The sequence below is a fragment of the Alligator mississippiensis genome, chromosome 1 (genome assembly GCF_030867095.1).
Source record: "Alligator mississippiensis isolate rAllMis1 chromosome 1, rAllMis1, whole genome shotgun sequence".
In the NCBI taxonomy this organism is placed as follows: Eukaryota; Metazoa; Chordata; order Crocodylia; family Alligatoridae; genus Alligator; species Alligator mississippiensis.
In genome coordinates this window covers 145,736,390-145,760,382 of record NC_081824.1, presented here as the reverse complement: position 1 = coordinate 145,760,382, position 23,993 = coordinate 145,736,390, and the positions used below count along the sequence as shown (strand labels likewise).

The 23,993-nt window shown below is 40.7% G+C and overlaps 1 protein-coding gene across 6 annotated transcripts in view; it reads right to left on the bottom strand.

Annotated features, from left to right (window-relative positions):
* Positions 1-23,993, bottom strand: part of SMOC2 (SPARC related modular calcium binding 2) — a 211,874-nt gene that overhangs the window by 110,358 nt on the left and 77,523 nt on the right. For all 6 annotated transcript variants that reach the window (XM_019479866.2, XM_019479865.2, XM_019479867.2 and 3 more), the window contains exons 3-4: positions 13,728-13,834; positions 12,491-12,590 (exon numbers count right to left, since the gene is read on the bottom strand). In XM_019479866.2, coding sequence (XP_019335411.1) covers positions 12,491-12,590; positions 13,728-13,834 — 207 coding nt within the window. The remainder of the gene's footprint in view (positions 1-12,490; positions 12,591-13,727; positions 13,835-23,993) is intronic.

Sequence of the window (23,993 nt, the reverse complement as noted above, 5' to 3'; positions counted from 1 at the left end):
GATTCTGAACCAGGGTGCCCTTACATCCTGGGGTGCCTTAAGATCCTTTCAAAGGCACCATAGCACCTGCTATGTGTGCTAACATAATTCACATGATAAATACAGATATTTCAGAGGAATCCATAGTATTAAAAGCATTCTGACGTGTGATTTTTCTGAGTTCTTAGCAACAGAAGAATTGTTCTATTAATTTTCTGTAGTCAAAACTAAGCTATAATTTTCCAAGAGGTGCTTTGAGTCTATTAAGGCATGCCTTTAATCTAAAAAGACTGAGGAACACTGGAATAAATGCTCATAAACACCCACACATCAACACTGGCCAAGTGAAATCATTAAGATTCACTCATCTCCACTTAAGTTATTCAGCTAATTTCAATTAATATTTTTTTTTAAGTTGTTGCTACTAGCTTTTACTCAAATTTAATCTTTTTCAGCCATGCTTATGCCATTTTTTCTTCATTTTCTGAAAACATTTGAGCAACATCAATATTTTTGTACATGAAAGCAAGTCATGGTTGCACATAACTGGGGAACCATTTTTTTAATTAGCCGCAGATAAAATGTTTACACACTAATCTGTCATGGAAGAGAGACATTATCATATGATATAAGTGACAAATTTTAATTAGGCAGCACCTATCATCTTCCAGTTTTTCAATGACCTGTAAACAACTGAGTGAATAAATCTGGAGAAAATAGGTTAAGTTCAAAATACTATTTTAGTATATAACATTTGGAACCATTCTACATAATATGTACAAAATCTCCTTGGGCTCAAAAAAGCAAAGTGAAACTATAAAAGAATGAGATTGTTTCTTTCATCTGATTAACTATCTATCTACTAATGGTTTTGATGATGTTTTATAAATGGCAGAAACAGACCTATCCCTAATTTGAATGCAAAAAAATGACAGCTCAAGTTTGTTCAAAAGATTTTTGAACCACAGCAAATCTTTCAGTGAATGTGATGTAAGTTTTGTGGTTTCTAATTTCAATGAGTGCATTTTGCACTGGTCTGATTATATGTCATCGGCTTTTAAAGCAGATAATAAATATTTATATAATCTGTTTTACATAGTGACTTCTGATCTCCTGCTTAAAAGACATTCAGCAAGCTAAGTATTAACTCTTAAGACAATATATGATGAACTCAAATAAAATTTGAGTCATGAGCCTGTGAAGTAGAACGCTCATACTGCCTCATGTTACAGACACTTTTCTTTGAAGTGCCAGCATTTTTTTTAAAGAGATAATGGCATGGAGGGCTCAGAAGAGAATGGAGAGAGGATGAGGTAGAAAGAGATCTTTCCTACCCATTGTAGGGAACCCAGCAGAATAGAACCTTTCTCCAATTGTCTTCCCAAGTTAATTTAATTTTCATTGTTTTATCTGAAACCTAATAAGAAGTCAGAATATCTAAAGATGATAGTGGATGTATCCCTGTAATCCCACATATATGGAAGTTAACTTCCAGGTTTAAATTTTTAAAATTTCAAATGTGGTTAAAGCCTGCAACAGAGGGAGGCTTTCTTTTCCAATGATAATTTAATAGCTGCCTTTAAATGTTTGCTTCATTCCCCAGGGCTCTGGGGCTATGGAATTTTTTTAGTCCCCTGCATTGCTAATAATGGACATGGGGAGCTGTAAAAATGTCTATATTACATATGGTGTTCTTTAGCAGACAGAATGGGGGCAATTCATCATTTTTAAGGAGTCTTCTTCTTTGTACTGTCATGGGAATCTATTTAATTTACTCCCCATGTCTTATGTTGTCCTTTTCCCTTGCAATAATGTTTTCATGGAGGGTTGTCACATGTGTCTTAGGGAAAACAAATGTTAGGGGTAGATAGTTGGCACCATAAGATAGGCTTGTACTGATTTATGTGAATGTTTTATTTGAGTCAATTGAAAACAGCATTTCATTTTGGAATACTACCTAGCACTTTCATCCTTCTGCATCTTCTGCTCATAAAAAATGACACAGCCATAACGTGAAGTAGCTAAGCCACATATCAGCAAGTACATATAAATATTCAGGTGGATATTGTGACTTTTATATATCACTTTTTACTCAAAGAATCTCAAATTGCTTTACAGTGACTGAAGCTAACCACACAAGTTTTTTTATTAATGTTACACAGAGTGAAACCTGCTCAAATCACTAATAGCCATTAAGCCCTGCTCTGTTTCCTCTACTAACAGCCACCTTCTTCCAGGTATCTGTACTCATCTCTCTTCTTTCTATGCAGCCACCTAAACTGAAGGAAGTTCAAGTGGACAAGAGATTAAACGTTCAAAATAAATGAATGCAAGAAATTGCAGGGATAATATAATTTACTATACAGGATATTTCTAACCCATTCTTTAAAAAGTTCCAAAGAACTAATCCTCATTTTCCACCCTTTCTTCATATCTCCTGGAGCTCTAATCATTTATGTTGCTCTACACTACATTCTTCCAATTTGTCTGTCTGTCTTGAAGTGTAAGGTCCACAACTGGCTACATGACTCCAAGTAAAGCCTCACCACTGCTGAATCGAATGGAAGAATCGCTTCCCTTGACTTGGAAGTGACACCCTAATTAATGCAGCCTAGTATATTACTGGGGTTTTTTAAAAAAACAAAGCACACTGATAACTCATATTTATCTTGGAGTCCATGAAAGTCTCCAGGCCTTCTCTGCAGTACTGCAGTCTAGCCAGTCATTCCCTAGTCTGAATGTGTGCATACAATTATTCCATTCTAAGTGTAGTACTTTGCACTTGTCCTTACTGAATTTCATTAGATTAATTTCAGACCATTTCTCCAGTTTATCCAGGTCATTTTGAATTCTAGTCCTATCTTCCAAATTGCCTGCAACTCCACCTATCTTGGTATCATCTGCAGATTTGCTAAGAGTACACTCAATCTCATTCTCCAAATCATTAATAAAAATACCAAACAGTACCAAATCCAGAACAGACACAAAATAATCTCTAACCTGGTCTTCCATTACTCTAGAGTAATGGTGCTCAGACTTCCGGCCCTTCAGGCCACGTGAGTGGCATAAGGCCTGTCTACAGACCAGATTCCATGCATTAGAGCAGAGATCAGTGGGTGCCATCTGACCCAATGGATCAGGCCCTCCATGCTAGCCTGATCCCATGCACCAGATTTGGCCACATGCTGACCTGGTCATATATGCTGGCCCTACTCCATGCACCAGATCCAGCTGCACACCAGCCAACCCCATGCACTAGATTTAGTCATAGGCCAGACCAACCCTGGATGGTTGAATCCAGCCATGTACCAACCCAACCATTTGCACCTGATTCTGCTATAAAGTGACCCTGCATGCTGACCCCACCATGTGCCAGAGTAATCTAGTGCACTGGTCCTTGTCATCCAGTCTGCAGGGCTTCCCACAGAACCAAAAATTTGGCAGCAGAAGAGTAGCATATAACACTACTACCTCTGCCCTACTACCAAATTTCTGAATCCATGGGGAGAACCACTGCATGGGCCAGATCTGGCCTGTGGCTGGAGGTTACATACCACTGCTTTAGGCTGCTTATCTCCTCCTCTAGCCTTGCTGCTAACTGTACTCGTCACCCAGTAGATGACCTTATTTGTGAAAAATGAAGTACTTCACATACTTCAGCCTTCTCTGCATCATTCATTATTAGATTACCCTTTATGCTCTGTAAAGGATCCACAATTTTCTTGCTCTTCCTCTTACTTCTGACATATTTATAGAACTTTTTTTTGTTGTTGCCTTCTATGTCCCTTGCTAGCTGCATGTCAAATCATGCCTTGGCCTTCCTGACTTTTTTCCTTCATGCCCATGTGATACTTTTATGCTTATCTCTAGTAATATGGCCAAGTTTCCATGTTTTGTAAGAGTATTTTCGGAGCTTCAGCTTACTGAACAATTGATGGTTTAGCCAGACTGGTCTCTTGCTGTACTTATCATTTCTTTGCATAAGAAAAGCCTGCTCTTGTGCCCTTAAAATGGAGCTTCTTCCTCTTTCATTTTCTGTTACCGCCTTAAAATTCTTTCTTCCTCCTTTACCTGCTAGTGGTGCTCAAGAAGCATACAGTAAAGGGTGGGTAAAACACAGCCATGGCAAAATGCCTCTGGCAAACTCCCCTGCTAGCTGTCCTGTTGACCTGGCTCCTGGTGCCACTAATCCCTGATGTCAGATTTCCATTCAGTTCTATATATCAATCTGATATTGTGCCTGGTTCTACCTGATTGGAGGGCAAAGTCATCCTGGTTTCTTCTCCAACCCCAAAACAGAACAGTGCTCCAGGAGGACAGGAGGAATAATGAAAAAGGTTTTTAAAGAATGGCAATGAGAAGTAAAAGAATTAAGTATTAACAGGAAGGCTCCTTGAATTTTTAGTAATAGCTACACATTTTCAAAGTAAGAAGAAACAATCCCAGACTTAATCCCATTTTACATACTTATTATATATTTAGCATATTAAATTAGTTGCATCCATTATTGTTACTTGTGTGTTAACTGTTGATATAAGAGCCTTGTGAACTGTGTGTGTGTGGGGGGAGTCCTCATAGAAGAATATAGACTACTGCTGCTGTCAGATGGTACAGTTCTGTAACTCGATGCTCCAAATCCTATCATCAAACCCTGGCACTTGCACATGGTTGCATGTGGTAGAAATGATCATGTAAGCAGTATGGTCAGCACTGGATAAAAAAATTGAAGGAAAAAAAGAGGAGTAGTAGCTGCTCCAAGAAATGTAGAATCAAGAAATCAAGGGTCAGACAAGAGCCTATGATGATAATAAACTTTTTTTGTAGATTGTAGAGGGGAATGTTGACAGTGGTACACTGATGTGTGTATCAGTGCTTGTTTACCGGAAGAAAAATAGAGTAATTTTTCAGGAACACTTCACACACAGATTTCAAACCTGGAGTCCTGGTATAGGAAAGTCATCCAGGGATGATTGCTGATATTGAAAAATGCATGAAGAAGAAATCAAAGGAAGGAATTAAAGGGGGCCAATGAGGCTGGAATAATTTCCAGAGTGATGGAGAAAGGGATGTAAAAGAAACAAAGACATTGTTGGAGACAGGGAAGGAGTTGTTGGGACACCTTCAAGCCAAGTGGAAAAATTACCTTTAAAATAGGAAATAAGGAGGCACATCTGAGAAGAACCAAGAAAATCCAAATAGACCTGAGTGAAATAAGATTTAAGAAAAGGTGCAAGTTATAGTGTTGAGGAATGTCTTACAAATCAGGCCACATGGATGAATCCAAGACTGCTATTTGGTAGTTAGGCTGTATAAAGAGCAAATTAACTCAGAGCATTAATAATACCTGTTAGTAACTTGGGTGAGGGGGTGAGTGGAACAGTAGCTCCAGGCACTGATTCAGAGGAGGCACCAGAATGGCAGCCACTAGGCCTGCACTGTCACTACAGCAGTACCACCCCATGTTCAGAGAGTGTGCACTGAGGCAACAGCACGTTTTAAGTTACACCTGTGCATGGCACCTGAGGAAAATATCTAGAATATCATAAACTAAATGAGGTCTTCAGGGAACTGTTATTTAATGAAGGATCTAAAGACATAAATAGAAACAGCATGAGATTTATCAGTGTGAAAAAGCAATAGTCAAGCCCTCTGTAATCCAAATGAAGAAATACAAATGTAAACAAGAACACTGGACTTTTTCTAATATTTTTTTTAAGTTCACTTTTTAAGAGCTCATTATTTAATATCTTATTAGAAAAGGTCAAATCATGGGAGACATTTTTGAGTAGCGTTTAGCATTTTGGTCTGGAAGGCTAAAATATCAATATGAAACTGAATTACCATGTTTAAAAAAGCCACTTTCAAAGAGACATGTCTAACAGTAGAAGTTCCATGACATATGAAACATCAGGAAACAATCATGTGATAGACGCAATTGCTTAAGCAGGAAAAATGATGAGGTTGTATATGTAACTGTCAAAATGATCCAAGACCTCCTTGTAGCTGACTATACAGTATATTCAACAAGTAGTGGCAACTGAAGAACACTTGAAAATTCAGTTCTCAGATTCCATTGCTGCAAGGTTTCTGTTTGCAATATCAAATCATATCAAGGGAATTCTTGAGAAAAGACTAAAAACTACACAATTGGTTAGATTGGCTATAGAGGTGAGTCTGGACATCAATGATATACCACAAGCATTAACTCAGACAGGATCAAGAGTGTATAACTGTGTATACCTAGAGAAAGATATTTGGGTCATGATTTCTGTGCTTAATGGTACAAAAGAAAAAAAATAGAAAATTAAATGGTAGACATTCTGGAAAATGTCAACACTCTGTCTGGAAAACATCTTTGCTATCATGATAGATGGCAATTCTGCAAACGCATCAAAACAAAATAAAGTCACAACTCTGCTTTAGTGAGACTTTCCTTCTACAAAATTAACAAAAGGGGATTGTGGGGTTTTTTGCATTACTTTTCATAAAATTTGTAGCTGCCTCCTCTACTCAGGTAGGTGGTTTCCCAAGTCCTTTTGAAGATTATACTTTTCAATCCCTACTATTTCAAAATCTCCTGAAAAAGCCTGTTTTGTCATGTTGCTAGTGAGGCTGGATCATTCTCAGAGTGGTGACTGGGAAGAGGAGAGTGATAAGGAGCAAAACAAGGTTCTTTGGGTAAATGTGATATCTTTTATTAGACTAACTAAAGAGTTGGAAAATTGTTCTTTGCAAGCTTTTGGGCACAAGCACCCTTCTTCAGGCATATAGAGAGTCACAAGAATCATAGATGGAGGCTGGGAAGGAGCTGTGCAAAGTCATAAAATCATAGAAAGTTCAGATACGAAGGGACCTCAGGAGGTCATCTAGTCCAACCCATGCTCAAAGCAGGACCAGCCCCAACTAGATCATCCCAGCCAAAGCTCTGTTTAGCTGGGGTTTAAAAACCGCAAAGGACAGAGCTTCCACCACCTCTCTGAATAACCTATTGAAATGTTTTACTACACTTCTAGTGAGAACATTCTTCTTCATATCTAACCTAAACCTCCTTTGCTGCAACTTGAGACGTTTGCACCTTGTTCTGTCATCTGCCACCACTGAGAATAGTCTAGTTCCATTCTCTTTTGAACCCCACTTCAGGTAGTTGAAGGATGCTATTAAGTGTCCTCTCAGTCTTCTCTTCTCTAGACTAAATAAATCTAGTTCCTCCAGTATTCCCTCATAAGTCATGTCCCCCAACCCCCTCACCATTTTTGTTGCCCTCTGCTGGAATATCTTTAATTTGTCCACATTCTTTCTGTAGCGGGGTCCCAAAACTGAACATAGTACTCCAGGTGTGATCTCACCAGTGCTGAATAGCGGGGAATAATCACTGCCCTGGACCTAGCAGCAACACACCTACCAATCCAGCCCAGTATGCCGTTAGCCTTGGCAACAAGGGCATGCTGTTGGCTCATATTCAGCTTATTGTCCACTGTAACCCCCAGGTCCTTTTCTGCAGAGCTGCTGCCCAGCAGTCAGCGCCCAGCCTGTGCTGGTGCATGGGATTGCTCTGTCCTAAGTGCAGGACTGTGCACTTGTCCTTGTTGAACCTCATGAGATTTCTTTTGGTCCAATCCTCCAATTTGTTTAGGTCTCTCCAAATCCTAGCCCTACCCTACAGCATATCTACTACTCCCTCCAGCATGGTGTTATCTGCAGACTTGCTGAGGGTACACTCTGTGCCATCTTGCAGGTCATTGATGAAGACACTGAACAAAACTGGGCCCAGGACCAACCCCTGGGGCACTCTACTTGATACCGGCTGCCAACTAGGCATTGAGGCATTGATTACTACTCTCTCAGCCCAATGCTCCAGCCAGTTTTCTATCCACCTTACAGTCCATTCATCCAGACCGTACTTCCTTAGCTTGCCTGTAAGAATGTTGTAGGAGACTGTATCAAAAGCCTCGTTAAAATCAAGGTACATCACATCCACTGGTCTTCCTGCATCCACAGAGCTGGTCACCTTGTCATAGAAGGTTGGTCAGGCATGACTTGCTCTTGGTGAATCCATGCTGATTGTTCCTAATCACCCTTTCCTCCTACAAGTGCTTAGAAATCGATTTCTTGAAGATGTGCTCTGTGATTTTTCCAGGTACTGAGGTGTAGCTGACTGGTCTGTAGTTCTCTGGATCCTCCTTTTTCCGTTTTTTAAATATGGGTGTGAAAAAGGCATTGAGTACTTTAGCTTTTTCTGCATCCTCTATCACAAGGTTGCCTCCCCCATTCAGTAAGGGATCCACACTTTCCCTGATCCTCCTCTTGCTACTGACATACTTGGAGAAACCCTTCTTGTTACCCTTCATGTCCCGTGCTAGCTGCAACTCCAGTTGTGTTTTGGCCTCGCTGACTTCATCCCTGCCTTGCTCTTATATCCTTCCCTAGTTATTTCTTCAAGTTTCCACTTCTTAGAAGCTTCCTTTTTGTGATTTAGTTTACTGAAGAGTTCCCTGCTAAGCCAAGCTGATCTTCTGCCATACTTGTTATTTTTCCTGTGCATCAGGATGGTTTGTTCCTGCACTCTCAGTAAGGCTTCCTTAAAGTATAGTCAGCTCTTCTAGACTCCTCTCCCACTCAGACAGGCTTCCTAGGGGATCCTTCCCATGAGTTCCCCGAGAGAATCGAAGTCTCCTTTTCTGAAGTCAGCTGCTCTTCATCCTTCTTTTCTTCAGGATCCTGAACTCAATCATCTTGTGGCTGTTGCTGCTCATGTTGCCATCCACTACTACATTCCCCACCAATTCTTCCCTGTTTGTGAACAGCAGATCAAGATGAGCACGGTCCCTAGTTGGCCACTCTAGCACTTGCACGAAGAAGTTGTCCCCAGTACACTCCAAAAACTTCCCGGATTGCCTGTACACTGCTGTATTGCCCTCCCAGCAGAAGTCAGGATGGTTGAAGCCCCCATGACAACCAGGGCCTGTGATGTGAAAACTTCCAGTAGTTGTCTGAAGAAAGCCTCATCTACCTCATCCTCCTGATCTGGTGGACTATAGCAGACCCCCACTACAACATTTCCCTTGTTTCTCTCTCCTCTGACCCTAACCCAGAGGTTTTCAACAGGCCAGTCTTCAGTTTCATACTGGAGCTCTGAGCAATCCTATGGCTCTTTTATATACAATGCAGTCCCTCCTCCTCTTCTGCCCTGTCTGTCCTTCCTGAACAGTTTGTACCCATCCATGACAATGCTCCAGGCATGCGAGCTCCCACCAAGTCTCTGTTATTCCAATCACATCATAGTGCCGTGACTTTGCAAGGACTTCCAATTCTTCCTGCTTGTTTCCCAGACTCCATGCATTTATGTACAGGCACCTGAGGTAACTAGCCGATCACCCTGATTTCTCAGGATGAATGAGGACACCTCCTCTGTTATCCCCTCCTGCTTCCAGGTCTCCAGCTTCTCACTTACCTCACGGCTTTTTCTCCATCCCCCGGCAAACCTCCTCGCTAGGTTAGCAAGCCTGTCTGCAAAGATGCTCTTCCCTCTCTTCATCAGATAGATCCCATCTCTTCCCAGCAATCCTTCTTGGAACATCATCCCATGGTCAAAGAAGCCAAAGCCCTGCTGGCAATATCACATGCACAGCCAGACATTGATCTGCAGGATGCACCTGTTCCTGCCCAAGCCCTTTCTCTTGACCAGAAGGATTGAACAGAACATCACCTGAGCTCCAATCCCCTTCACCCTTGCACCCAGAGCTCTGTAGTCACTTTTGATCTCCTCAGGGTCTCCCCCAGCAGTATCATTGGTGCCCACATGGATAGCCAGCATGGGGTAGTAGTCAGAGGGCTGGATGAGTCTCAGTAATCCCTCTGTGACATTTTGAATCTGGGCTCCTGGCAAGCAGTAGAATTCCCAAGGCAACAGGTCAGGTCCCCTGGCAGAAGGGAGTCTCCAACTGCCACCACCCATCACTTCTTCTGGGTGATGGTGGTCTCAATCCTTCCCACCTTGGTGCGGCCTGGCCTGTCTTCCTCCATCAATGGAACATGCTCTCGCCCTTTGTTGCTAGGGCTCCATATCTATTCTCCAGACAATTTGCTGCAGGTGGAGATGAGGATTTCCACTTGCTGCCAGAGGTCACAAGCTTCCAGCTTCCACCTTCCTGGCAGTCCATGTCTTCTCCCTTCTGTAGCGCTGCCTCTGGCAGTTCTTCCTCCACAGTCCCAGATGTTTCTTCCAGCACTGAATCAATGAACTCCTCATGGTGGAGGATGCTTCAGAGCCTTACCACCTTCTCCTGTAGTTCACTTGCCTGTTCCCTGACAGGCACCACTAGGAGGCACTGCTCACACTGTAGGTACTCCTCAACCTGACCGTCACCAGAAGGAACCTGGAAGCAGCAGTTCCAACAGCACCAAACCTGGAGCTGGGTAGAAGTCTTGATTGTGAATAGTCCTGCCTGGCCAGAAACCTCACAGGTGCAAGCAGAGGCAATGGCAGTGGCTCTGGCATTGCAAAGTCCTCCAGCCATTTCCATGGGTCTCTTAATCTGCCCCTTCTCTCTTACTGCCCTTCTTCCAACCACACCTTCCCTAGTGAACTCACCTGGAAGCTGTCCTGTTTACTGTTTCTTGACCCCCCAAAAATCCTTTTTTCCTGCTTCCTCACTAGGTTTGCTATTCATCCAGTTTTATAGAGGACAGTCTGGTTTTCTGGTCCTCTGTCCTCTATTGATATGAAACCGGACACATTTATGTCCTCTATTTTTCACCGCTTGGCACCCCTCCCCCCCTCCTTCCTGCTGCCATCACCTCTATGGCTGCCTGTGGGAGCTCCCTGCTTGGCCTGCCCCTGCCACTGACACCACTGATACTGCCAGGGCTGCCTGCAGGAGCTCCCCACTCACCATCGCCATGCTCCTGCCACTGACACTGCCACCGCCGCCTGCAGGAGATCGTTGTGCCCCACCCCCCCAGCCTCTGGAGGCATGTGACGTTCATGGTGGTGGGGACAGTTACACTAAATACAACAGACCTGTATTCTTGAGGTACATCGATGGCCACCCTATTTCTCACACCAAGCTGAAAGGCTCTCCCCTCAAAGGAGGGGCAGGACAGCAATCTGATATGCAAACTGACTAGCGAACTGCCTGAAAACTGCTTGCCCTGTTTGCTGCCCCTGTTCACTGGCTTGAACAGGAGAACCTCTATGTATTTAAATCGTATCCCAAATAGATAGGATCACTGTTCTGAGCTAGGGTCTTAACTTGTATCAACAATTACATTAAGGCATACTGCATACAGTCCCATTCCCTGGAATGCAGGAGACTTGACTATATAGTCTACCTTTGCATCATAGTTTATAAATTTTACATTATGCAGTCACTGTTTAAAATGAGAAATAACCATGGCAGCAATGGACAGAACCCATGATACACACTTTCAGAAGAGGGCCCTATGCACTAGGCTAGAGGCAGATTCTCTCTCATTCATTCTCCATTTTACCACTTGCATTCTTGAGTACTCAGTGGTCCAAATTTAACAGGAAAGATACAGTGTGCCTACATTAAGCCTGTTCCATTGCCAGGTAGTTAGGGCACTCTTTTGAGAAATAGAAGCTCTGGGCTTAAATCTCATTAGGGCATCCAGGGATCCAGAAGCCAGTTGTCCAATGTCCTGACAAAATATTCTACCTACTAAGTTCTTGTGCAAAAAGTGGCCAGTACCAGCACTACACACATCCTGAATCACCTCCCTTCAGGAACTCAGCATGCAGCGATCTGTACGCTTTGTACAGAATACCTGGAAGCTTTAACTTGACTCATGCTTAGATATATATCATCTCACCATTGATTCTAAGAAGATGCTAAATGCCTAATTGGGTCATGTTGAATCATGCTCCTTGTTCAGATATTTAGAAGTCAGGTACTGTCCTGCCTAATTTTAGACATATGCTGAGGAAATTTGAATCCTTCCTTTAGAGTTTATCATATATATTTTAATGCATTTGAAATAAAGCTAAGAGGGAGTCCCTAAAGAATATTTAATTTGTTTATAGGCACGAGTGTGAGGTGAAAACCTATAGGACTAGAAGATATCTGTTGTTCATTTTTTTCCAGAAACACTGGTTTAACTTTTTTTTTAATGATGCTTTTCACTGCTATTGGAAAAAAGGACTTTTCCCATGACTTTGGCCACCAGTGTGATTTTTTTTAATACCCCTATGCCCTCAAAAACCATGTTTTTCTTAAATTACTCTAATTCCTTAATGTATCTGAAAAGTAAAGCTTTCAGGAATGTTTTCACTGAATTTACAAGAAAGAAAATGGGAATATATATGAATGATTATCTAAGCAATGCTGTTGTGCGGCAGCATATGTCAGTATGCTAGTGTCAGGCAAATTAGAACCATATAAAAACATAAAAATCCAGCTTGTAACACAAATAAAATAGATGGATGCTACAAATAAAACAAATAGTTATTACTACAATAGCATTTTAACCTGACCAGTTACACTAATCGTACCTGGGCATCGTGGAGTTTTATGTGCTACAGCTGTTCCACTGATTGGACGCCCATTGGGTGTGACACACCAACAGTATCCGGTGTAACTATGGCACTGAACCTGTCAGGAAATGACATTAAGTGTGTGAAATCTATGATACATATAGTTACCATTTCAAAATGTTCGTGGCACCTACTCTACATATCAAGATGTTTCTGTCTAGTACAATGAGGCCCTCCAGCAGAATATTTTTTTTTAAGTGACCAAACCTTTTTTTTTTGGTTGCATCTAGTAAAATGATCTGTCATGGGACCATAATTCAAGTCTTATCATAAGATCCTTTAGCATAAAAGCAGAGTCCCTTTAACCACTGTGTGGTAGGTGTTTCTTTGGAGAGATGAAGAGAAAACAGTTAAATGTGCCTGCCTGTGTTGTCCCCTATACCAAAAGGATAAATAGTGTTATGGAAAGCTCATAAAAGTTTCTCAGAGGAACATGGGCTGATTGTTCCTGAAATAAACCACCAATAGCTTTTTCCAGATAGACAACTTGTCTCCCACCCACGGGAACAACAGGAACAATGCTTCATCCAGCATTACTCATGCCCCACACTGTCAGAAGACAAACTCTCAGAATGCTGCATTTAAATTAATTGTTTTGTATTCCTAGCAACTTAGCATTACCCCTAAAGTCCACTGTCACTTTCTCTACCGTAGTATTATTTATTTAAATGGATAATACCGAAGTGCTGAAAATGAATCAGGCCAACGTTCAACATGATTTAACAAATTAAATATATGACAATGTTTCACTTATATCATGTTAAGCCTCTAATTATATCCCCTTTGGATTCTAAGTCCTAGCCCAAGTCCCAAGATGCCCATGAAGAGATTCAGCTGAGGATAAGGAAGATTCCTGCATGACTCCCAATACTGGTAATAAGATACAAACTCTTTCACAGCATGGCATAAATGACACACAACAGATAACTATTCTGTGAGTTATGAGAAGTGATTTAGTAGTCAACCTAGTACATAGATCGGTGCATACTTCTCAAGAACTTTTATCATATTCAGCTCTGTTATTGGCAGCTTCTGAACAAAGAACAAGGATTCAAATGTCACAAAATGTGAATTCTCCTCCTGCTTCTGTACTTCAGCATTAGAGTAATGTCTTCAAATAAGCCAGGGTATTTCTCACACATACACCACACATACATATTCTGGGCATGGAAGTACTGAAATAAAAGTTTTCAACCTGGCTGTATGTGCCATCATCATTGCACTCTGGAATAAACACTTGCTGTAACTCCTTGCGGGCTTGTTCCTGGGTGTACTTCCTCTCAGCCACACACCTGGAAACATCTGAAAAAGAGAAAACAAGCAAGTTAGGACCTCACCTCAAGTTTTCTAGACTTGGCCCCTTTGCCAGTATCTGGTAGAACTATGCATGGAACCAGTGTGGAAGCTCTCTGAATGTGTGGGATCCCAAAGTCTTTCAATGGCACCATCTACAAGGTTTAGGACAGTTTAGGCTGGGGTTCTAGCAAAAAAAACTGTCTTAAATGAGCACAGCATCTAAAGTGCTATATTAGTGCAGAGTACTAGTAGTAACCATCATCTGAGTAATGGATTAGAAATTAAGAGCTCCTTTATTCTAAACTTAGCTCTCATATTAATTCCATTTGTGAAGATGAGCAAGTCACTTCTGAGCATTAGTTTGCCCATATATAAAGTGGGATTTATAATACTTCCCTCAAAGGAATATTGTGAAAATGAATCAATCCATGTTTGTAAAATGATGTGAAGTACAAAGTATTGCAGCTTTGACATACTGATAAGATTAAATAAATTAAATCATTATGATGTTTCAGGCCCAATATGTCATCTAACATGATCAGAAGCATTCAGTCATCCACAAAGACATGGAAGAAGTAAGCTAATATAAGGTTAAATTGTTTTGTACCAGTACTTTAATACCTTGTTAGATTTTCACCAAGGGAAATTATAGCTAATGTACTGTGTAGTGGAGGTAGAGGTTGTTAGTTTATCTAGTGTCACTGCTACAAAATAAAAAAAATGTTTAAGCTAGCTTCAATGTCTTAGGCCTTATTCTGAGTCTTGGTTTGGTTATAGAGCGCTTAATAACATGTGGTTTTAATACAGTCAGTGTTTTAACTGAAAATAAATCACTCTTTTGATGGACCTTTCTCCTCATTTTTTGTGTAGAATGGCATGTGGTTTAAGTGTCTAAAATGAAAAGTGATATAAATTCTAGCATATAAGGGCTCTACTACAATACTGATAGAGTTATAAATTATCTCTAATAGTTGTATTATCACAGAGGCATGCCAAAGGCAGATAAATTCTCCAAACGACTTGCCTACCACATTATTCTTCTACATCTCCAATTTCTAAGGCTACATATTTGCAGCCAGTCTAATACTTCTAGAATCTACAGTGATCAAATTAAATGGAATATGAAATTCAAGATTAAAGTGTAGTATTTCTTGGGTTTTTTAGCTGTGGGAAGCATTTAAAAGTTAGTAGCATGGAATTACAGGTCCCCTTTACACCACAAAACAAACCTGATAGAAAGTAGTCTTATCAACCTTAGTAGCTAAAACAATGAACAGTTAAAATACTATTTCTGATATAGCCTTGTGAATTATTCAGCTTTATTCCTTTGTCAAGATATCACTATAACACACGGAAGAAGTATGATACAGTTAAAGTTAGGGGTGCAGTAGAAACTGATAAAAGCAAAGAAATGTAAAAGCACAGTCAAGATAAAGAAACATATTAAATATCCTGTTTTAACACTGACACATTAGATTAACAATTTGAAAGGCTAAATTTATCCCAAATAAAACTTCATTAGATTTAAAGGAGTTATTATTGATTTTTTTTTTTTTTTTTTATGGTACAGCTTAGAGATCCCAGTCAAATGCAAGGACCTAATTGTAAAAGGCTGGATGTTTATTTCCATTTCCCCAGATGGATAATTGATGTCCAGAAAGACCAACTTGCCCAAAATCAAACCAAATGTTTGTGGCAAAAAGGATCACACAAAGGGATCCCACTTCTTCAGATCACACAAAACCATCCTTTCTGTTAAGTAATAACAAGGATGATTTTCCACTTAAGCACTTTATTATTTTAGAGTGCAAACCTAGATTAAAATATGCTGATACCTACCCCACAGGTTTATTCTAAGTATTAATTAGTTCATGTCCCTGATTCTAATATTTTTTACTCCAGTATAAATCAGAAACAATTCTTCTGAAATGATTGGTCTCACAATGGTACCAAAGACTATGAGATCAGAAAAGAGGGAATGTCCAAGAGTTATCCTGAAGATAAAAAGCACTGTACAACTCTAAGCATTGTTGTTAGAACAACCTTGTACCATCACAGAGCTGCTATATTTGGGTTTCCAGCTCCACAAAGAAAGATTGATTTTTTTAAATAACAAAATCTGTTTTCATTCCATTAAAAAAAATAATGGAAAAAAATTATCTCGTTATATTAAGGGTCTGGATCTTTTGGTAGCGTGTGAACAGAATTTCCACTGAACCCAATCTTCCTCTTCAACATAAGTATTAATAGGGGGAAAAAAAATCACTGGTAATCTACAGGCCCAAACTAAAGTAATATCTGAAGAATGGCTAAAAGACTAGTTCTAGTGCATATCAAAAGGTTGAGGTCTTATTTGTTCATACTTAGACAGCAGAGTATCCGACTCTGCACATGCGCGCGCACACACAATTTCAAATCATGTGAGTGGTATCTCTGACTTCTGTGCTCTGGGAAAATGGGCTGGAGAAACATAAAGGATTCCTAAAATTCTCACTTTCTGTCTGGGAGGGAATTCTCCTGGCACAAAAATTGACTGGGATATTTATATACTGCAGTCAAGTCTCTGAGCACAATCTTTAAATGATCTGGCTTAGGTATCAGCATCAACAGGGCTGTGGCTATTTCTTGAGGACATTGCCTCAAGCTTTGGTACAGGGATGTATGTGGCAGGTAGCAGGAGGGGTGGGATAGGATTGAATAGCAGTTCACAATATACAGGGAGTGTCTACATAGGATATTTACCATGCGGTTGATTAATTAACTGCACAGTAAATGTCTCAGTCAGTATGTACATGTGTGTCCCTATCAGGGCACAAAAGAACTAATAAACTCTGCAGCAGGATAGTGCTTGTAAAAACTTCCCTGTAAATACAAGCACTACCCTGCCGCGGAGTCGTTTCTTGCACAGCAGCACAAGTGTAGGCACTGCCTGCTGGTTAGCCCCCACACTGAAGCACCCTCATGCCCCAGTCAGCTCCTCCACAGCACATTGAGCCCAGTCAGAGCAGCCCTGAGCTGGGAAGCTAAAGCACCCCGGCCCCCTGCCATCTCAGGCTGCTCCAGCCCAGCTCAATGTGCTGCAGGCCAGGGTTTGCTGCTAATATTAAAAGTGATCTAAATTCTAGCATATAAGTGTTCTACTACAATACTGATAGAGTTCTAAATTATCTTTAATAGTTGTATTATCACAGAGGCATGCCAAAGGCAGATAAATTTATTGCAGATAAATGTAAACAGTGTGCCTGGGAGCTTCCAGGGAACATGCTGCACATTAATGACACGTGTAGATGCACTCACACAGCTGTAGATATTACACGAAGTAAAGGAAATCCAGAGAAACTGTTGTAATTCAGACAGGACCATAGGACTGTTTAAATTACAGTGGTGACCACTAGCCCCTGGAAGGCACACATTAAACTTTAGCCATATTAACACTGTGGTAAACCTCTAATAGGTCTAGTGCCCTGAGCAAAACATGCATATTTGCAAGATCTAGAACCAAGTTCTAATGTCCAATAAAAATAGAGGCACAGCACTTTATATTTCATTCCTTAGATGCCCAAAATAACACTCAAATTAATGGGAATTTGAAATATGCAAAAGGGTGCTTAAAGCAACAGTAGTCTTATAGCTACCAGAGGAATTACATGTACTGAAGAGTCTTTCTCCAGTTGATCAAGTGTTTGGTCTCTCACACTACATTGACCAATACTTAAAGCTTCAGAGGAAAGGGAAATTTATCACCTTTAATTCAGCTGGCTAAGTCTGCAAGGGTATATCATAGGGAGAAAAGTTTCTGCCTGAAAAACCTTGAGCTTTATTATGGAAACTTGACACAATCTTAGCATGGATGCAAACATCGTTTCTAAAATGACATCCCAGTGTGAATTGAATTTATAGCAAGTTTTGGATTCCCTAGGAAGTGCTAACCCCAGTTCTCAAATGGAAAAGTAAATAGAGTGCCAAGAAAATACATAAATCTTCTGCAAGGTTTTTGATTTAGTTCATCCTGCATTTTTTCTATAAGGCTGTATATAAAGATATATAATTTCAAGAAGAAGAAAAAAAACACATTCCCTAATCCACTAAGTAGCCTTTACTTGGTTCAGGGGAAATGAGTATGTCTGTCATAGAGCTGTTATGCATTTATACATAAAATGCTCTAAGTGTTTCTTTAGCTATTTATTTCATTAAAGATGGAAAATCCCATGGAACAGATCAGAAACATTTATCACTTTGTTAAAATGATTTACAAGGTCTCCCATGGTTGTTCACATATGCTTAGCTGTTCTTATGCTGAACAGAAAGCTGAACAGATATCCATGCAAATTTGAAAAAGCCAGTCTAAAATAAAAATACATAATTTAGACACTTCTAACTACTTTTTGGAAGGGTCCCCTTTCTGGGCCTGCTACCTCTTATGGTGAAGTTACACATTAGAGTTAGCGGGTGATAAGTCTAAGGAATGTTAATCTATGTTAAGGTTAGCCAGCGCTAGGGATCAGTCAAACATTCGGGGTTAATACCCTCCCTAATATGAACTGCTCAGGCCTGCTGATAGAGGGCTGGAGAACAGGGGCATGGATAGAAGTTCCAAGTCTGCTTCATGTCTGCCCCACTCTCTGGCTCTCTAGCTACAGTATAGGACTGGGAGGAAGGAGTGAAGGGGTCCCCTGGACTGTTTGGAAGGGCCAGACTTAGGGAAAATGGTGCCCTGGGCAAATTTGCATTTTGGTTCCCCCTCCCAAGACAGTGGAGCTGCTGCAGGTAGAGGAAGAGGCAGGCAGGCAGGGGTGCAGGGCCACAGGGTGAAGTCCAGCAGGGAGGCAGAGTGGCATGGTGCACTAGGCAGGCAGGCGGATGGGCAGCATCACAGCTGCTGTGCAGGATCAAGGTGGGCTGACATGCCCTGCCCAACGCCTCCTAAGCAGTGGCTACAGGCGGGGATCAGACTGGGCTGGGCACTGCTCCTCCTGCCTGGGGTGGGGATCGGCCGGTGTGGGGCAGGGCAGGACCACAGGGCAGGACCCATGGGAGAGTGCTGCTATGAGTGATGACTGCTCATGTGTGTGTGTGTGTGTAGTGCCCTCCTGACCACGGCTCCCTGTGTGGTCGCCCACATCGCCCACCCATAAGGCCAGCCCTGCTGCTTGGATCACCCATCTTCCCCTTAAATTAACCCCCTTCTCACCATGAACCCCTGGAATCCCCTTCCACCACAAATCACAGCTCTGCCACTCCAATCCGCCTGAAAACAGTGTGGTGAGGGCAACAGAGGTAAAGAGGTTCCCCCTCTCTGCCTGCTACCAGGATCTTTGTTGTGTGCATTGCCCCAAACCACCTGGATCCAGCCCCCACTGGGCCCCACAGCTGCCCAGCAGATCCTTGCCCACACAAGCAGCTCGAAGATAATTCTCACCCTCAAGAGGCATAACTTTAAGATGCCTTGAGGACACTTAGCACTTGTTAACAAGCCTTAATGTGTGATCATTCCAGTTTTAAGTGCTCTTAACATGGTCTAATTGTAATATGTAATCTCACTTTTAGAAGCCCAAATAATTTTACCTGTCCTTAAATTGCCCCCACTCCCCTGGCTTACTATTTGGAAGCATATACTCTATCAGCACATAAATAGCAGCAACTGTGGCCCTAATTCAACACATTATTTAAGCATATACCTAAACTTTAAGCAATTTAGATAACTAAGGTTTGAGGTAAAATAAGAAAAGCTGTGCTTCTCATGCTTCTTGGCTCATAAGAACATTTCTTTCTCTTGTAACAGTTCATATGAACAGAGACAATAAGATTAGCGGAGCGTTAAATATTAGCAGCAAACCCTGAAACAACAATAATCCCACCCTTCAGATTTCTAGTTTGCTGCCCACCCAAAGAAAAGACAAGGCTTTTTGAAAGGACCACAAGGATTCACAAACCCTTTGAGTGAGTTTAATAGGGGAAAATACAGATGAATTAATTGATCCAAATTAAATATTCAAGGATAGTCATAGTCAGAGGTGTAACTAGGCAGTTCTGGGTGGCTGCAATACAAAGGACAGCAACCACAGCTGGGCTGCCCATGGCAATACAGTGGCTGAGAGAGCAGTGGAGGTAGCTGCTATTTTTTTACCCTTTAAGTGAGTGCCCAAGACTGGTGCCTCAGTTGTCGCCCCTTAGTTATGCCATTGTCAATAGCTGTTTTGTGGTTTCAAGACCTCCAAGCTGCACTATGGCTTCAGTCTTCATAGTTTAATTTTAATTTGTTTAAGATCTTCATTTTGTACTAAACTCAAAGTGAAATAGCATGGATGGATCCAAAAGAGTTTTGCCCAGCTCTATTTATGGGTAGAACTACATTTGACTCTAAGAAGAAAATTTCACGTGGCCTACTCCTGTGCAACCTGGCTGTTTTTTAAATCTCTGCATGCAGATAAGCCATCATGAAAAAGATGATGCATCTGAAGAAAGATCCAACCAACATGCTATCAAAGTACAGGGAAATTTGGAGTAACATTTGAAATAGGATCCACATTCTTTACTTTGTCCCCATTTCAAATTCCACCTGCATTTGAATGTTCAGTACTCCCAGTGAAAAAGTACTGGTAAAGAGAAGCAGACAACTTTTTTATGAAAAAATCCTTTTTCATTAAAATATACCTTTTCAATAAAATTATATAAATGGCTTTGTTTCCATTTTTTGTGATTTTATTTTATAATGAAAAGAATAAAAGACAAAGAAATGGAAAGATGCAAGATGCAAAGTATATGACACTTTCACTCCATAAACTATGCTGAATTTCAATTTGTGTTCAAATGAAATGCAAGGCGTTGGCTGTTATCTGGGACCAGTTCTACTTGCATTTACTTCAGTGAAATTAGAAGCATACGTTTAAATATAAAGGTATATTGAGATCTTCCAAGTGTAGTGAAAACACTATCTTAATAGACTTCTAACAAAAGGTGGAGGTTTGGTAGGGCAGAATGGCTCATAATAAGCGTATCTTTCATAATATTAAGGTAGAAGTTTGTGGTAGAGTTAAAGTGAATACTCTAATATAATGTTTTACCAACATGTAGGGTGTCACAGTTGAGCAGTAGCATTTTTCCTTAAAGAAAAGCTTACCTTGGATCTTAATTGAAGTGTGTACTGTAATTAAGCTTATGTGCTTGCAACTTCTTAACAAATGCATTCTGCAAATAAGCTCAAAAAACAAAAGTGAAAATTTCTTCACCACAGCCATGAACTCTGGTTTTCAACATTATTGAAACAGTGCATTTCTTTCTCACAGGGAAAACAGCAAAATATTTTTATGTGAAATTCCACTCATATTTTGATGTGCTTCAGTTGTTTATGTGAAACCGGGAATGAAGATAGTACCTTTTGTTATGTCTATGACGGCCCGTAAAATGATGGCAATTTTAAACAGAAAGGCTCTTTAAGATACTATAAATCAGTTAAGCTAAACATAAACTGTATAGAGTTTCCCAGTAAGAAAGGGATCTATGTAACTACAGGGTAACAATAACAATATTATGTGCAATGACGTACTTGTATTGAGCAGTGAGACCAAGTGAGTATTGCCTTTGCAAAGAATGAATGCATACAATGAGTGTCACATAAGACTGAATGCTAAAGCAGTTAACTAATAAGAACTGAAACAATACTGACCTGTTTAGAATATGTGATTGCTACCGAGAAGCCAGATGGCAGTGATGGCAGGGATCGGTAATGGTCTACAGTGCCTTGTACTCTTACTTCATCAATGCTTTGCATAGATAGCTGCTACATGACTGCTAAGTGGCCAGTATTAAATGAGTTGGTGGTTCCACTTTTATGGTAATGGATGTGCTAAGCATCCATCCCCAGAATGGACATTTTTTTATGCAGTCTCAGCAAAGCCAAGAGCTCAAGAGGCAAGGATCCCAAACTAGCACTTTACCCAAGGTATATTGAGATGTTGAGGTATATTGGCAGGATAGTATAGAGAAGCTTGTCTTACCCACAATGAGCTTGTTTAATGGACACAAGGGGCACATCCCCACAAGCAGGAACATATTTGTTCACTGCCAGGGACAACTTGCAGTGGCACATATTTGTGCTTGAGGCTTCTTGGGGCCCCAGGAGGTTTCCTGGGACTCCAGCAGCAGCGATCCGGGCTTGTGGAGCCTAGCTGGCAGCTGGAGGGTGACTCTGGCTAACCAGGCTCTGATTTTGGGTGGCACACACTGCCACCACATGAGCCATGTTGCTTTTTTCTGATGCGGGTTTTTTTGACACCAGGATCTCCCAGTGTAAAAAAACCCCACCATGCTGCAAATTGGCAGCGTGGTGAATGTTTGCATGTGCAGTGCGTGCAGTTTGCAGCACAGCAAACCACACATGCATGCTCATCTGGACATGCCCAAGGATGCTGTCTCCAAGGTGTCAACACTATACCTGCTATGCTAACTTAAAAATAAATTGAAGAGGAAAAAAGAGATTTTTTTTTGCTATTACTGGGGAAAAAAAGTGAGAGCATAATCCTCATACCCCTCCAGGCCTTTTGAGGCGAATCTCCCCTTAAAGACAAGACAAGCTTTGTCTGAGTAAGCATTACTAGTGCTGACCAACATGGAGCTTTACAAGCCCTTGTGTAAAGTATTCAACAGCCAAGCTGAAAGTTCCACTGGTGTCTAAAATTCAAAAGCAAACATTGTGTATGTTCTTCAGCCTCCTCAATGTCAGTCTCCCGAACCTCCATAAACATACATACAGAGAGCCTGAATATTTAAAGAAAGCTAAGTTGACTCAGGCTGAACTAAAGTACCACTTGTTCCAATCCACCCATACATCTTTAATGTTGGGTAATGAGCTGCTGCTGGCAGCTATTCATTGTTCTCTTGATAGTCCACCGGAGACAGAAAAATCTGTTTTTCCTCCACTGGACACTTCTGTTATAGATATTGCTCATTTTGAACAAGACACAGTAGTCTGGCAGGATTTACAGACTCAAGAATTGAAGATGTTGCGGTGTGAGATAAAGAAATGCCCATCAAATGCTAAAATGCTCAGTCTTGGGCTACATTAACAGCTTTTGGCCTCTGAAGAATTTCATTGATCCTCTCATAATGCAGAAAGTATCCCACTAATCTAATTATGAAAAAAAGTTGCTTGTTCGCCCTCTCAAAAAAATGGGACAGAGATATGGTTGTATTACAGACTGTTTCAATCTTCAGAGCCCCCAGCCAAAGCTGTCATTTTAGTTAAAAAAACAATTAATATACAATATGTACTGTTTGTCATGGAAAATAAGAATCGTCTGTAAAGTCTAAATAACATTATAAAATCTTTATATGGAAACATATAAATCTACATTTTCAAATTTCATAGGTAGAGCCTTGTTCAATACGTAGCTTAATGGAAAAGTCTTGGCAAAATCAGAAATTTAACCAATAGGATTCTACAGAAATGACTCTGAAAGCCCTATAAAGTAACAGAGTATTTGCATATTCTTTATACAGAATTTGAAATCAACCTTCAAAACATTTCATGATTTAAATTTGAACAGAAGGTTCTAAAAGCCTATAGAAAAGTTATAATATCCAAAATGATTTTTCCATAAGAAAAAACCACGACTTAAAAAAATCCTGTCACTTTGTATCACACATCATCATTTCATATTGCCTCTTATACTGACACAGCCACAAACATACAGCCATATGTGCTGACATAATCAACAAAGACAATTCAAATGTTAGGCTGCTGCCAGAGAAGCTATTAAGCACATGTTTAAGTTTACACACATGAGGAGTCTAGTTGAAATCTAACCACGTGCTTATATTTATCAGTGGCATAACTAGGGTTGGGCAACAGGGGCATCTGGCCTGGGGGCTGACATGGTAGAGGGAAACAACATGGCTTTTGCCACAGCTGTATGATCACTGTAGCAGCAGCAGCTAGAAGCTGCCACTGCCCCTCTGTGTGGTGGCTGCCCTGGGCACCTGGCTACATTGCTAATAGTTATACATATGCCTCAACTATTAGCTGGTTCTGGGCCTAAATATCCACATTTTGGAGTACTTTCTTAATACTCCCCAAGGTCAAATACTCATTAAAGTATATGGACTCCCTTTGATAAAATTCACTGGAGCCAATGATCATTTGACCCAAGCAATGACAACATACTGG